Source organism: Micromys minutus (assembly GCF_963924665.1).
Source record: "Micromys minutus genome assembly, chromosome: 29".
NCBI lineage: Eukaryota > Metazoa > Chordata > Mammalia > Rodentia > Muridae > Micromys > Micromys minutus.
The window spans coordinates 23071503-23086835 of record NC_137964.1 but is presented as its reverse complement, the minus strand read 5'-3'; the positions used below and the strand labels follow the sequence as shown (position 1 = coordinate 23086835).

Here is a 15333-nt window from a genome sequence, read left to right as displayed (position 1 = left end):
CAGCCAGGAACAGAGCATCACCCTCCTCTGCCTTTGAGCTTAAAAGAAACTTCATTGGAACAGGAGAGAAGGAAGCAGGGCCCAGGTGTGTGTGGCACCCACTGGGTTACATAATTATCAGCCCGGGTGACTTGTTCTGTAACTGGTGCCTGCCGGGGTCTTGAAGGAGCCCACGGCACACCGGAACACCGGGTAGAAAGTTTGACTGACTTTGCTGAAGCAGCCTCATGTTACCATGGTGACGGGACAGGCGTTCGGAGGAAGCCACAGCCTGGTTGGGTGAGACCCAGCACAAACACAGACTCACCTCTGCGTTCCAGTGCTGTGTTTTGTTTAGTTCGGGCCTCCTTCCCAGAGTTACCACGTTCTGCAGTGGCGTTGGCAATACACCATCTGCACAGCAGTGTGTCCTCACACCCCGGGAAGCACCAGCCATGGGGAAGTGGAGTTAGGGTGAAACCCAGAAAGCACAGGGAGGGGAGAGTATGGAGGACAGGTCTTTGGTCCCTAGGGTTTGTCTTCCATCCCAGGTACTTGAGGAAGATGGTCTATGGTGCCCCACAGCCACCTGTGAATCTCATCTGTTGCTTTATATTGTGTTGGGAACAACAAGAACCCACAGCCCAGGCTCGGAGCCCTTGGCAGACTGCACCCTGTCTGGCTGGGATTCAGTAACATTGTTCTGTTTTCATTGTACTTATTTCAGGGTTTTCTTTCTCTCTACCTAGTGTGTCAGCTGTCTCTCCCTAGAGAAGGTAACTCGAAGTCAGCCAGTTTTAAAGGGAAAGAGGAAGTAGTTATGCAGATGGTACCTGGGAAAAAGCAAAACGGCACAGGATGATCTAGGGATTTCCAGGACCAGAGCGATAGTGTGTATCCCTCTAACTCAGCCGGTCTCAACCTGTGTGCCACAGCCCCTTAGGAATATCAGATATTTACACTACGGTTTCTAATAGCAGCAGGGTTACAGTTGTGAAGCAGCAATGTGATAATTTTATAATCAGGGGTCATGATACCAGGAGGAACTGTCCTAGTGGATCGCAGGCCTTAGGAAGGGTGAGAACCAGCGCTCTAACTGATGAATGGGACCAGCCTCAGACGAAGCTGAATTTGAGGTTGTTCCTTCAAAGGTCACTGGCTGCTTGTGTCTGGGATGCCCATCTCTGTCCCCTTCCTTGTTCAGCCACTGTCACCGGTAGGCAGCTGTCTGGAACAGGGGCTATTTCAACTTACCTTGTTGCAATTTTGTCCCCTTGAAAATGGGGATTACTCCCTCGGCTCCAAGGCGTGAGTCCAGAGGGTATTGCCTAAGCCAGTGAACACAGTTTGAGGCTGAGGAGGGGCTCTCAGGAGGACATCTTGTTTACCACTCCTCTTCTGAAGGTTGGAGGAAAATCTGCCATCCAACGGGGATGTTGAGTGGTCCCTGAGGAGATCACAGGTCCCACTGACACCATCTTTAAGATGATGGTACACCCTTCACAGATGTACCCAGGCATAGTTTGCAGGGAGTGAGCATGCTCACAAGTGTACCCAGGCATCTAGGTAAATGGAAGTATGCCAATTTAAGGTGTAGTTCCGTCTCACCCAGCATTTGGGAGGTTGGGGCAGGAGGGTCATCATGAGTTTGAGGCTAGCCTGGGCTACATGGAAAATCCTTGTTTCTCACACAAAGGATGATCTGAAGCAAAATCCACAGGAATGGTTGGCTTCTTTGGCTCAGGGATCAGGAAAGGAACCTGAGTTACTCAGTGCCTTAGCTTTGGTTTCTGTCACTGTGAGAAAAAACCTCCGACGAGAACACCTAAGGGGGAGGGATTCATTGGGTTTATAATTCCAAACTAAAGTCCGTCACTATTGGGAAGTCAAGACCGAATGAATCCGAAGCATCTGTTCACGTCATGTCTACAGTCAAGAGCAGAGAGCCTTGGATTAACACACGCGTGTGATAATCCTAAATGCTGTGCACCTCTGGGGCTCTAGGTTCATGGGTGAGCATGGGGATTTGTGGTCCACTGTCCTAAAGGGTGGATCTATTTCACGCTGATGGGGACCTGCAACTGAGACCAGAGGAGCTTCAGGGAGGAAGCCCCACCAAGGCCGGAGAGTTCGGATTATGGGCTCAACTGGAAGAGGGAGGCAGAAATATTGTAGAGGCTGAGTGAGGTGGGCCTCAAGAACCAAGACTGAGGACAGGTGGCTTGGGTCAGCGTTCCTACATTGTGCTCTGTGTCTCAGTCCCCCCCTTCCCCGCAGAAGACAGGATGGCAAAGGACCTACTATGAAGGGAGATCGAGAGGGATAAACAGGTTAGTGTGGACAGTGGCCATCTAGCCTGACTGTCCCCGGTGGATCCACACTGAACATGGGAGGAGACGCAATGTCTCCTTGAAGGACTTGAAGGAGACACGATGTGTTTGGGGCTGGAGTCATCACCGTGGGGAGGCGTGTCTCAACCTGCGGCAGGAGAATGAGAGGCAGCCGCTTTTTAATGTGTCCTTTAAAAATAAAAATGTATTTATTTACTATATATACAGTGTTCTGCCTGTATGTGTGCCCGCAGGCCAGAAGAGGGCATCAGATCTCATTACAGATGGTTGTGAGCCACCATGTGGTTGCTGGGAATTGAACTCAGGACCTTTTGAAGAGCAGAGAGTGCTCTTAACCTCCGAGTCATCTCTGTATTTCTTTTTACACAGTGCCTGCCCACCAGGAAGCAGAAGGTGTTTGGGCTGGAAGCCAGGTGGCTCATACTTTTGGGTAACACCTCCAGTGACTCGTTTCCCCCACGAGGTCCCAGCTCCTAAAGATTCCATAGGGTTCCACAGCCAGCATCACCAGCTGGAGACCAAGGGTCAGATGTTGGCAGTTCTGGGTGCTTCTGGCTCAAGTCACCCTTACCAAAGTCTGGTTTTATACAAAGGCGGTGGAGCGGTGGGAGGCGGGGTCTGGATGAAGGGAGCAGGTTCCTGGGTGTCCTGGTTCCACGTCGTCGGTTGCTGTGTTGAAACATCCTGACTCGAAGCCACTTGGGGGAGAAGGGGTTTGCTTTAGCTTGTAATGACAGGCTATTGCCTATCATGGCAGGGACATCAAGGAAAGGACGTGAAGCAGCTTGGTCCCATCACATCCACCGTCACTATCAATGGTGAAAGTTTAAAGGTGGTGCACTTGTGCTTTTAACCACAGCCTTTGCTATCAGCTCACCAGGGAATCCACCCGCCAGGTGCCCCATGTCCTTGGAGGCATTTGAGTTCACCGCCTTGGGTCTCAGCAGATGGAATGAGAGCAGCCTTCTAAAAGTTCTCTTGGCTTCAAGTCCAGAGGGAGAAGAAGCATCGGAACGCCACCTCTTCCCAGTATTGTCCTAAGGGACCCTGGGAACCACCGTGATTGTATTCAGGAGCAACTCATGTGGTGGATAGTGAAAGGTCTGTTTTCTTCCTGCTCTTTGCATCTCTGTCCATGCAGGATGGATCCCCAGGATGACAGACAGCTCCCTCTCTGTCTTTGAACAGGGTAGGAGACCTCAGAGTGGGGGTGGAGGTGGGGGTTGGGCGGTGGAGGTGGTTTGGGAGGGATCACTTGTTACTGTTGAAAATGTTAGTCTGGCCAAACGAGGGTGGAAATAGATTTAAATATTAGAAAGTAAAGAGATGGTCCAGCCTGTAAAAGCGTTTGCTGTACAAGCCAGATGACCCGAAGTCCCCAGAAGCTATCACGGAAGAATAGGGTCCTGAGAGTTGACCTCTGAAATCTATGTAAGTGTTGAGGTGTGTGTCCAGTTCCTGCTTTGGGTCATTCCATGGCTGGTGTTTCTCTCTGAAAGGGGACAAGAGACTTGGTGGTTTTGTTTGTATTTATGGGCGGGTTGAGGCTTAGTTCAACGAAGAATGTTTTAAGGATGCTCGTCCTTGGGAATCCCCCCCTTTCTTTTAGATTAGTTTATTTTAAGTTAAACATGCCTGCATGTATGTATACATACTGTATGCACAAAGTGTCTGCAGAAGCCAGAAGAAGGCACTGGATCTCCCAGGGACTGTCGTTACAGATGGTTGAGAGCCCTGATGTGGGTTCTGGGAACCAAACCTCTGTCCCCGCAATAGCAACAAGTGATCTTAACCACTGAGCTGTCTCTCCAGCTCCCAGCCTTGGCGCCCTGAAGAGGTGATTTCGGGTATCTATTATGTGCTGAAAGTGGACCGGCTTGAGTGTCCTGCGCACACATGTGTGTCTTGGTGGCTGTCAGCACTCTGTTTCCAGACAGATGTCCTTAAACAGGGCCTATCCCATGCATCAGAATGAATGAACCCCCATGTGTGTCCGAGAGAGCGAAGAAAGCATCTTACCTACGGCTCATGAGCCCCGGTAAAGATCCTGATAGAAGATTCTTTGGTAGGTCTGTGAAAATGTATGTTACCAGAAACATTCTACAAATAGCAGGCTCGACTGAAAACGAGTTTAATTCCATAAAAGGTCAGGCGACTTTTGAGTTATGAATTGAGGTTTTTTTTTTTTTTCCCCTGTCTTAGGTTTGTTTATTAATATTTATTACCAAAGTGATGGATGTGACAAAGGCAAGCTCTCTGACTGTTTCCAGAGATTTCCTTGATTTAATATTTGCTTTCTTTTCTCACAAGAATGGAGAGAATATTAAACAGCCTTTCTGTATCCCCTCCTTTTGCCCTTGAGTTGCAGGGCCAACTTTTTGTGCGTCTTCTGTGAACATGGATATCAGCTGGTCCTCTGTACAGCAGAGATGTCAGAGACTAGATGGGTTTTGTCAGTTAATATTCAGTGGCAGTGGCCTAAGAGATGGCCATGAACAGCTCAAGGGAAGCTTCAGTTCTTGCCGATTTAGGTGCTCGCTCAAACATGTGCCCAGAAAACAATCCTTATCCAGGTATGGCCTCTGCATTAACACTGATTTCACTTTCAGAAATATGTCAGTCAGACACTGTCTTAGGGTTCCTATTGCTGTGAGGAAACCCCATGACTAAAGCAACTTGGGGTGGGGGAGGGAGGGTTTATCTGGCTTATACCTCTGACATCATCCTTCATGATCAAAGGAAGTCAGGACAGGAACACAAACAGGGCAGCAGCCAGGAGGCAGGAGTTGGTGCAGAGGCCATGGATGGGTGCTGCTCACTGGCTTGCTCCCTATGGCTGGCTCAGCCCGCTTTCTTACAGAACCCAGGACCACCAGCCCAGGGGCAGCACCATCCACAATTGGCCGGGCTCTTGTCATCAATTACTAATTAAAAAAAATTCCTTTACACCTGGATCTTACGGAGGCATTTTCTTAATTGAGGTTCCCTCCTCTCACATGACTTTAGCTTGGGTCAGGTTAACATGAAACAACCCAGCACAGATACATTGAGCACTTTGTGGCTTTACAGAAAGAAAGCTAAGGCTCAAAGATGCCTGACAAAGGGCTAGGGAGATAGCTCAGGAGATTAAGAGCGCTTGCTGTACATTCATGGGGACCTGAGTTCAAATCCACAGCACCCATGTAAGAAGTCCAGCATGGTTTGTGCCTGTGAGGGGTGGAGACAGGTGCATGCTGGGAGATTGTTGGCCAACCAGTCTAGCAGCCTTAGGATGTACTTCAAGTTCAGTGAGAGACCCAGTCTTGATTTTGTAAGTCTATGTTTGTTTATTTTGTGTGTGTGTGTGTGTGTGTGTGTGTGTGTGTGTGTGTGTATGTGTTTGGCCTGCATGTATGCTTGCTTACCACTTACAGGCCTGGTGCCTGAGGAGGCAGAAGAGGCAGCTTTGGATCTCCAGGAAAGTTACAGACCATCAGGAGCCACTGTATGGGTGCTGTAAACTGAACCAGGCTCTCCTGGAAAAAAATACAGCCAGTGCTCTAACCACTGAGAAATCTCTCCAGACCAACAGAGAGATAACATCTTAAAGGAATAAGGCAGAGAATAACAGAAGAAGATGCCTGATGTCTGGTCTCTGTGTGGGTGTGCATCTTGAGATGTGTGCATCCTAGTTGACTTTCTGGGGTGGGAGATTGGGGTGAGCAAAAAGACAAGGGAAGGCAGCAGGTATCCATCTTAGCCCGAAGCTCACACAAGTGTGGCCAAGAAATGAAAGTTTGGCGGAAAGATTATGCTACAGGATGTACTGGTGCCATTTCTGGAGTGATGCTCTTCCAAGCAAAGGAAGGGTCACAGAACACAGCAGGTATGGTGGGGGGGGGGTAACATCCGCTGGGCATGCTCAGTATGATGGTTGGTACTGGCAGGTTGGCCTTCTATTGCTACCTAGGAAATAAGGCTCTGGGCATGCCTGTGAGGGGGTTTTCAGACTGGGTTAGTTGAGGTGGGAAAACCTGCCTTGAATATTGGTGGCGCTGTCCCATGGGCTGGGGTCCTGGACTGAATGCAAAGGACACAGTGAGCTGAGCACCAGCGTCCGTCTCTCTCTGCTTCCTGACTGTGGATGCTGTGCGACCAGCTGCCTCTGGCTCCAGCCACCATGTCTCTCCCCGCCATGATGGGTCGTACCTTTAAACTGTGAATCAAAATTAGCCCCACTTTCTGTAAATCGTCCTTATGAGATATTTTGTAGGTAGTGAGAAGAGGCACAAATACACAGTTTGTTATCACAAAGCAGACAGAAGTCTCAACTGGCAGTGCCATTTTCTATATACACTTAAGTGTGGCGACACACATCTCTAGTCCCCACACTTGGGAGACAGAGGCAGGGTGGTCTCCATGAGTTCCAGGCCACCTTGGTCTATGTAGTGAGTTCCAGGGCAGTGAGAGTTGCTACATAGTGAGATCCTGTATCAAATAAATAAATTAGACGTAAGTAAGTTTTGGCTGGAAGGTCAGACACTTGGTAATTTCTCGCACTGCCTTGTGGACATGTACCACCAAGAGGATGCTCACACCTGTACACAGAAGACCCTGCCCATCCCTGATCTTGGAGCTGAGCCCCATGCTGCTCAAAGATGTTGTTTCTTTAGAGCCTCCCATTTTCTTTCTGACTCAAAGACCAAAAATAAATGTATTTTCAGCATCTACTCTGGGGAGTGCAGGAGGGAGATCCCGTCTGCTCTGTGGGTGGCCTGGCAGGTCTTATGTGGCAGGTACTCAAAGGTCTCATTATCTGGATTTTTTTTTCTCTGCCATCTTTTAAATTTAAATAGTTGCTCAAAAATGTGGTCTCAGCATGGCCTACCTTTTCTAGCAGCCAAAATTTAGGCATCTGTCTTTATGTGCATGTCCATGCAGTTACCTGCAGTGGCCAGAAGAGGGCGACAGATTTCCCCTGGAGCTGGGGTGATAGGTGGTTGTGAGCCTCCTGGCCTCCTGTGTGCTGGGAACCTAACTGGGGTCCTCAGCAGGAACAGCAAGTACTTTACAAACAGCCCTCTCCCCAGGCCCCAAACCTTGCACTTTGATGGCTTCATTCCATGGAAACCTTCTGTCTGCAGTTAGCTTGCTACTGAGTCACTTGGCTAACTTTTCTTACATGTTCTGGACACATGGTGGTGGTAACTTTTATCGCTTAGCCTTGGAAACCTCTAGCTCACCACACCACAGCAGCGGGGCCACTCATCTCTTTGACGTAGCTTCTGATATTGTAGTTTTAAAATACCAAGTGCTAAGAATATCCCCAAGTCTGAAGATACATATATATTTTTTTTCTAAAACAAGGTTAGTGAATATTTAAGACCTGAATTTCTGTGAGCTTAAATCGCTTTAACAAATATAGCCTGAAGTTAAGGGGGATTTAGTTGGGAGACTGAGCTTTAAGAAGAATTTCATAACTTGTGCTTAAGAGACAGGCAGCATATCAACAATTAGACTTTACAAGTGTTTTTAATACCCAGAATGCATTTCTTCCTCTATGACTTGAAGTTCTTTTCAGCATCCCTTTCTTTTTAAGCCCTTCTGATATGGGATTAACCTCATCCATTATGAGAAAAAAAATCTATCAAATTCAGCCTATTAAAACTGGCTTTAAGATTTTTGTTTTCAGAAGGAGAATCTATTTTTTTTTTTTTTTTTTGAACTGAGGATAAAGATGTGCAGTCTGGAGCGGTTGCAATCACCCTGTGGCCATAAGAAGAGAGATCAGTGTGGGACAAAGCCTCATGTATGAGAGCTGGACAGGGTCAGGTGTCTGGAAGGAGTCAGGGTACCCTTCAAAAGCTTGGTGACATGTGCCAGAATTTGTGTGTGTGTGTGTGTGTGTGTGTGTGTGTGATTGGCTCTGCCCTGGGAGGTGGGAAGATTTTTCTGCCCAGAATTAGGGCCAGGAAATATCTAGAGAAAATGGCTAAATTCTGCCTGGAGACTCAGGGTAGTGCTCAGAATGCCTGGCAGTGAGGCCCAGAAGCACAGTCAGGTCTCCCAAGAGTAGTACTTCTGTGTTTGATTTCAACCATTGGTGATGGTCTTCCATCCACTGTCCTGTGAGCAGTCAAGACCACAGTGGATGAGGGACTGTCATCCAGGAGAAACTGAGATGTACAAGCTCAGTGATGCAGTTCAGGTCTCACAGGGGTCTCACTGGCCACCGATTCCCTTGTTCGCTCTGACCATCAGTGGTCTGATGAAGGGGTTCTGAGCCATCGCGTGAGTGGGAAAGATCCCTGTGTAAGTTGTTAGAGGACCCGCAGGGCAGAGGGTGCAGCTTCGGTGAGAAGGACTTTGAATGCAGACATAGGTTCTGGAACATCCTCTTCCCTCAGCCCTTTGGTGAGAGGCAGGGATGGAACAGGACACCTCTGTCCGTGGCATGCATAAACCAACAGATAGGGTGTCATGGTGCCAAGAAAGATAGCTTTGTGGAAGAGGCGATGAAGACCCAAGTCCAGTGGGAAGAATGGATGGTCGGATGCAGGAGAGGGGGTGGCTGATGAGTGAGATTGGAGCCTCTGGGGTGTGCTGTCCAGGCTAGTGCTGTGGTGCTCACAGGGAGGGAGAGGGAGACAGAGTCCCATCTTTGTATCTGATGGACACGCAGGGGTTGGCATCTCTGAGCCACTTCAGACTCCCTAAGTCAGGTGACAGCTAGGCTTCAGGACAGGTCTGGCGCCTAGACATCACCCATTAACACATAGAACACCTCCTCTTACATTTCAGTCGCTCCTGGGATGGCTCACTTACCATGTCCCCCCCTCCTTGTATCATGTTTTATTGTGGTTATTCATATATTTAGTGGCTATGTGTTGGGTGTGTGTGCCTTGGTGCATGGTTGGAGACCAGAAGTTACACACCATGAACAGGTCTGCAGGCTTGATGGTAGGCACCTTTACCAACTGAACCATCTTGCTGTCCCCTTGCCTCTCTTTTTAATATTAAGATAAAATTTGCATGAAATCATTCATTTCAAACCTGGTGATGGAAAATGGAGACAACACTCTGTGGCGCTTGTAAAAGGGACAAGATTCATTTATATGCCCATTTGTTCTTGAGACAGGGTCTCACTGTGTGGCCTAGTTGGTCTTGAACTTGTGGCAGTTCTTCTGCCTCAGTTTCCCCACTTCTGGGTTTACCTATGGAAGCCAGCACCCATGGTCTGGAACATATCAGCATTAAAAATTTCTCTTGCATTTATTTCTTTATTTTGTACATGTGGAGGTGGGTGCCTAGGCCATGGTAGTGTCTGGAGGTTAGGGTTAGGGTTAGGGCAGTTGGTTCTCTCCTTTGACCATGTGGGTTCTGGATACTGAACTCAGCATCAGGGTTGCCAGCTCGCTCTTCCTATGGTCGGTCTCAGAGGGAAGCTATTCCCAGCCTTCTTTCTCTCTAGCCTCCAGGGAAGGGAATCTCCATTATGCTACAGATGCTGTCTGTCTTAGCTAGGGTTTCATTGCTGTGAACAGATACCAGAACCAAGGTAACTCTTGAAAGGACAACATTTAATTGGGGCTGTCAGACAGTTTAAAAGGTTCAGTCCAGTATCAACATGACCTGAAACATGGCCGTGTCTAGGCAGACATGGTGGAGGAGGAGTCAAGAATTCTGTATCTTGATCTAAAGGCAGCCAGGAGGAGGATCTCATTCCACAATGAGTGAAGCCTGAGCATAGAAAACCTCAAAGCCCACCCCCAGTGACGCATTTTCTCCAACAAGGCCACACCTCCTAATAGTGCCACTTCCCTATTGGCCAAGCATTCAAACACATGAGTATGTGGGGAGGGGCGCAAATCTATTCACACCACCACCAGTGTCTCCCATGGTCCTAGCCAGGCGAAGTCTGTTTTCTCATACGTCTACTTTCTTTTTATGTCGTAGAATCAAGGCGGCTGCGGGTGTGAAGATAACGGCCGTGCGGGTGAGCCACGAGGACCAGTGGGCAGTGCAGGAGGAAATTGAGCAGGATGGTACCCAGACCACGGCTGCGCTGTCCTGCATGGGTCACCACCCGGACACTCAGAGCAGGTGAGCCCTGTGATGTGTGGTGCACCAGAGCAAGGGACAGAGAAACATGCTCAGGATGGCGGGTGGACCTTCCTTCAGCCGCACCAGCCAGTGCGGCCACAGCAGGGATGTAGAGTAGCTCCGAGCGTCCAACCTTTATGGTCCCACGCGCAGTACATAATGAGGCTGCCTGTCTTTCATTTATCACAGTTTCGAGTTTGACAACCACACCGTTATTACTGTTGTTTCTAGAAGACCTGAGGACTGAAATGGGACCAGTGGTTAGAGAGCCAAATTAGTAGGGCAAGTAGGGCACGGGCTCACAGCTATCCCCTGCTTATTTTTTTAAATTTATTTATTACTGTTATTATTAGTGTGTGCGTCTGTCAGTCTGTCTGCATGTAGAAGTCAGAGGATAGCCTCAGGGGTGGCTTCATCATCTCCTATTGGCCCCAGGGTTTAACTCAAGTCCTCAGGCACAGGGGGCAAGCACCTTTACCTGTTCAGCCTGGCTCTGGCCCCTGGCTGCTTATATGAGCCTTTTCTCTTGTTTTGAACCCACTCTTTCAGGTGGGAGAAGAAGTGGGGTTTTGGGGGTGGGGTGGCTGTGGATCCAGAATCTCAAAGTCTAGTTTCCTTGCAATTCTCAGAATCCAGCCTGGGGGTGGGAAAGTGGTGAGGGGGGGCAAGGGGGGACGAGGGAGGGGCTTGACCACCCCAGCAGCAGAGGGTGGAAAGATCCCTCACTCAACAGTCCCACCCCTTGCCACCTCTATTCTTTCCTTACGGAGCATCTGTCTGTCTGTCTGTCTGTCTGTCTGTCTGTCTGTCTCCCCCCCCTCCCGCCCTTGCCCTTTGGGCCAAGAAGAAGTCCTGGCTGAGTGGCTGCTGACCCTGCCACCAGCTCTGATGCCACCCAGGGTGAAGTCCAATGCCCTGGTCGCTGAGACAGGCATCCCTGTAAATCATCTTAGACTCCTCTCTCTCTTCTCTAGCTTTGGGTCTTTTGGTGCCCAGGAGACACGTGGGCCTTGGGGATGAGTCAGCGTGGGTCACAAGTGGGGTCATGTGAGAGCGGAGGCTGAGCCTTTTCAGTGGCCTTGCCCGGTGTGTGCTGTCACTTCTCACGTGACCCCAGCCAACCCCAGAGCCCTATGGTGCTGCCTGTGAATGGCTCCCAGGAGGAAGAATGACTCAGGCTGAGTGGTCTGATGCTGGCTGTGACACCTCCCACTCAGAGCTCATCAGTCACACCCTAGGGCAGACAGTGTCAGGGAAGGAGCGTGGGCTGTGACATCACATGACCAGGACTTCCCTGGATATCGGAATGTGCCTGCACCCTGGGTCCTGAGCTGTCAATATTAGCTCAAGGGCTTCCAGTTGCAAAGGTGCAGGTACTTGCCCCAAAGTGGCTGCGGTAAATGGCCTCGTGGCAAAAGTGTCCGTTTCCACAGTTGGTTCACACAGCAGTTTTCTGTGTGGCTTCTTGGCCATCTTCCAAGCGTGTGTCCTCATGATTACTAATGGCTGCAGCCCATCCATGCATCGCAGACTCATCCAGCAATATCTAATTATTGGAAAGAAGTGGAGTGTCTCCTCCTGACGCCCCCTCCAGCTCCACCCAAGCAGAGTTTTGGTGCAGATGTAGGTAACAGTCAGTGGAACCCCCTGCCTAGGAGCAGGCTGGCTTGGGAGGTGAATCTCCTGTGTTGCTCTCCGGCTGGGGAGAGGCAGGCTTTGCCTCCAGGGCATGAGAAGGGTAGTCAGTGGGCACAGGTGGCCTTGTTCTTCACAGGTGGGCTCTTCCCTGGCCTATAGCTCCATTCTGTTTAGCACAGGGGTCTGCTGAGTTTATACCCACAGTGGAAGAACGCATCTCCCTGTGCGGTCCTCCCTTACCTTTTGAGAACAGTGTAGGAGCCAGGAACTCCTAGTGTCCTCCTCCTACCACACAGTCACTTTAGGGCATTGGTTCTAAACCTCCCTAATGCACCCTTTAATAAGTCCATGTTGTGGTGACCTCCAACCATAACATTATTTTCACTGGTACTCCATAACTGTAATTTCACCACTGTTATGAACCAGAATGCAAACACCTCTGTTTCCTGAGACCCCTTCAAAAGAAGGGTGGTTCAGTCCCCAAGGGGATCACGACCCACAGGTTGAGAACTGCTGCTCTAGGAAGAAGTTTTCCTGATTAAGTCTAGAATGAACCCCAGGACAGTTGTCCTGGGCTCTTCCTAAAACAACTCAGATCATATATCTATCCAGACCAACTCAGAGTGGGGGTTTGGACCAGTGTTCCAAAGGCTTAGGCAGAATGGGGAAAAGGAGGGACAGGATTGTCAGTGGGCAGACAGGGGGCGCTTCTGCCGCCATGAACACAGATGGTGACATGAGTTGTGGGGAACTGTCTCTCTCTGTAAGTGCAATGCCACTCAACCTGACATTGGGCTGGAAGAGACCAGGAGCACTGGGCTTATAGAGACGGTCTCCAGGCTACATGCAGAGGAGATTAATTTGTTGAAATGCTCTGCTGGCTGAGTGACAGCATACTGTTTGTGTATGTGGTCTATGTGCATGTGTGTGCACTCAGAGGCCAGAGGAGGATGCCTTTTGTCCTCTTTCCATCATTCCCTTGAGACAGGGTCTCTCACTGAACCTGGGTGGCGGCCAGCAAGCCACAATGATCTCCACAGGCCCACAGAGCTTGGGCTACATGCCCAGCTTTTTACGTAGGGGTTAGGGGTTCGTAGTCAGGTCCCTGTGCCTTTGCAGCAAGCCCTCTTGCTTATTGAACCATATCCGCAGACCATGGTCATATTTTGCATGGAAAAAAGTATTTTGCTTCGTAGAAGTACTTGTCACTTTTTTGGGTTTTGTGCTTGTTTTTTTCTCTAGAAGAAATTTAAAAAATGCCACACGGGAAAGAGGAAGCCATTTTGCAAATGAGAGGGGCTCCCCTCCCAGTGACTTCTCTGTGTGTGTGTGTGTCTCCTTCATGTTCAGTGTTCAACTCCCCCCACCCCCAGCAGGGAGCCCTCCTCCTGCATGACAGTCTTATACCTATGAATATCCTAAAACCATTACATAATTGAATATCCCTCTGAAACGATTCCAGAATCTAAATAAATAATTGCTTCTTTTTATATGTCGGTCTCACTGTGGAATCAAATGAGGTGTGAAATACAGGCTCACGTAACCGAGTCTGCCAGCGAGCAAACTGAACGTATCCCCAGCAGAACACCCCGCAGAAACACCGTAATCTCCGAATTGTGACAACCTCAAGTGGAATTGAGGGTTTAATAGGATATAATGTACAAACCGCCTGAAGTCCTGTGATAAGAATTAAAACTGTGTTGTGTGCGAAAGGCCCAGCATGCTCCGTGGCGGGGGGTGGGGGGGTTGGTAAAGGTCTTCATTTGAAATATTCTAATGAAGGCTCCTGGGGAGGAGACACGAGCTGTAGAGACACAGACCACAAGACAAACAGGGGAGTTGCCAGTGGAGGACAGATGAGGAATGGAAGCAAAATCGGAAGTGTTTGGAACAGATAACGGGGAGCCCAAGGAAACGAAAGGGAGGCGAGGGGCTGAGAAAGTGGGAAGGGTGAGCCCCTTGGGTGACTGACCGGTTAGCTGGAGCTCAAACCGCAGGAGATAGCTGTCACTTGGGATGTGTGTGCTTGCCTGTGTGTGTGTTTGGGCATGCTCATGTGTACATGCATGTAGAGGCCACAATAAGTGGCTGTCTCAGTCGATGCTCACCTTGCGTTCTCTCTCTCTCTTTTACATGTTAAATCTTATATATATATATATATATATATATATATATATATATATATATATATATATATATATTATATCACATAATATATGGTATTATATATTGTTATTTATTATGTACTATACGTTAGTATTATGTATCATGTATTTTGTATTAGATCTTAGGATGATTTATTTTTTCTTTATGCATATGAATGTTTTGCATGCCTGTGTACAGTGTGCATGCCTAGTGCCCTTGGAGGCCAGAAGAGGGCATCAGAGCCCCTGGGATTGGAGTTAGATGGTTGTGAGCCACAATGTGGGTGCTGGGAATTGAACCTGGGTCCTCTGGAAGAGCAGTCGGTGCTATTTGTTGGCTCGTTTATTTGTTTATTCTTCTCTCATATATTATGTCCTGACTGAAGTTTCCCCTCCCTCCTCTCCTCCCCGCCTCTCCTCTCCCAGACCCACTCTTCCTTCATTTCCCTCCAGAAAAGAGCAGGCCTCCCAGGGATGTCAAGCAAACATGGCACAGCAGGTTAGAATAAGGCTAGGCGCATGCCCTCATATCGAGCAGCCAGTGTTCTTAACCACGGAGCCATCTCTGCAGTCCTCACCCTGCCTTGATTTGGAAGGACTGAGGGGGCCTGTATGTGTGGTTCAAGACAGGGTTTCTCTGTGTAGCCCTGGCTATCTTGGAACTTGCTCTGTAGACCAGGCTGGCCTTGAGTTCAGAGATGCACCTGCCTCTGCCTCCCAGGTGCCCAGATTAAAGATGTGTGATGCCCTGGCTCCCACCCTACTTTTTTTTTTTTTAAGGTAGGGCCTTCCTTTCACTGGCTGGCCGGAGTACAGAGTGATCATCCAGCAAGCTCTAGAGATCTTCCTCCCTCTACCCCCTCAGCATGGAATTGCACGGTTGCCATACCCAGCCTTTCCATGTGGGTTCTGGGGATCAAACTCTGGTCCTCTTGGTTTCATGGAAAGCGCTGTACTGGCTGAGACACTTCAAGGATCCTGTTGCTACTTTTTCTGTGGCCAGAAAACATATTTGGAGCCTGATGTTATGTAAGCCTTACTACCCAGCTGAGTGGAGTTCTAGATCCCTTGGAGAGAGGACGGAACAGACAAAACGCCTCATTGGGTTTCTTCAGAGAAGCAGCTGCTCGCCCATTGCA

At 49.1% G+C, this 15333-nt stretch overlaps 1 protein-coding gene across 2 annotated transcripts in view; it reads left to right on the top strand.

The window, feature by feature from the left end:
* The window catches only part of TMEM132B (transmembrane protein 132B), a gene marked incomplete at both ends in the record, with an annotated part of 233971 nt that overhangs the window by 86377 nt on the left and 132261 nt on the right, over positions 1-15333 (top strand). For both annotated transcript variants that reach the window (XM_080940754.1, XM_080940755.1), the window contains one exon: positions 10266-10412. In XM_080940754.1, the coding sequence (XP_080796880.1) occupies positions 10266-10412 (147 nt within the window). The remainder of the gene's footprint in view (positions 1-10265; positions 10413-15333) is intronic.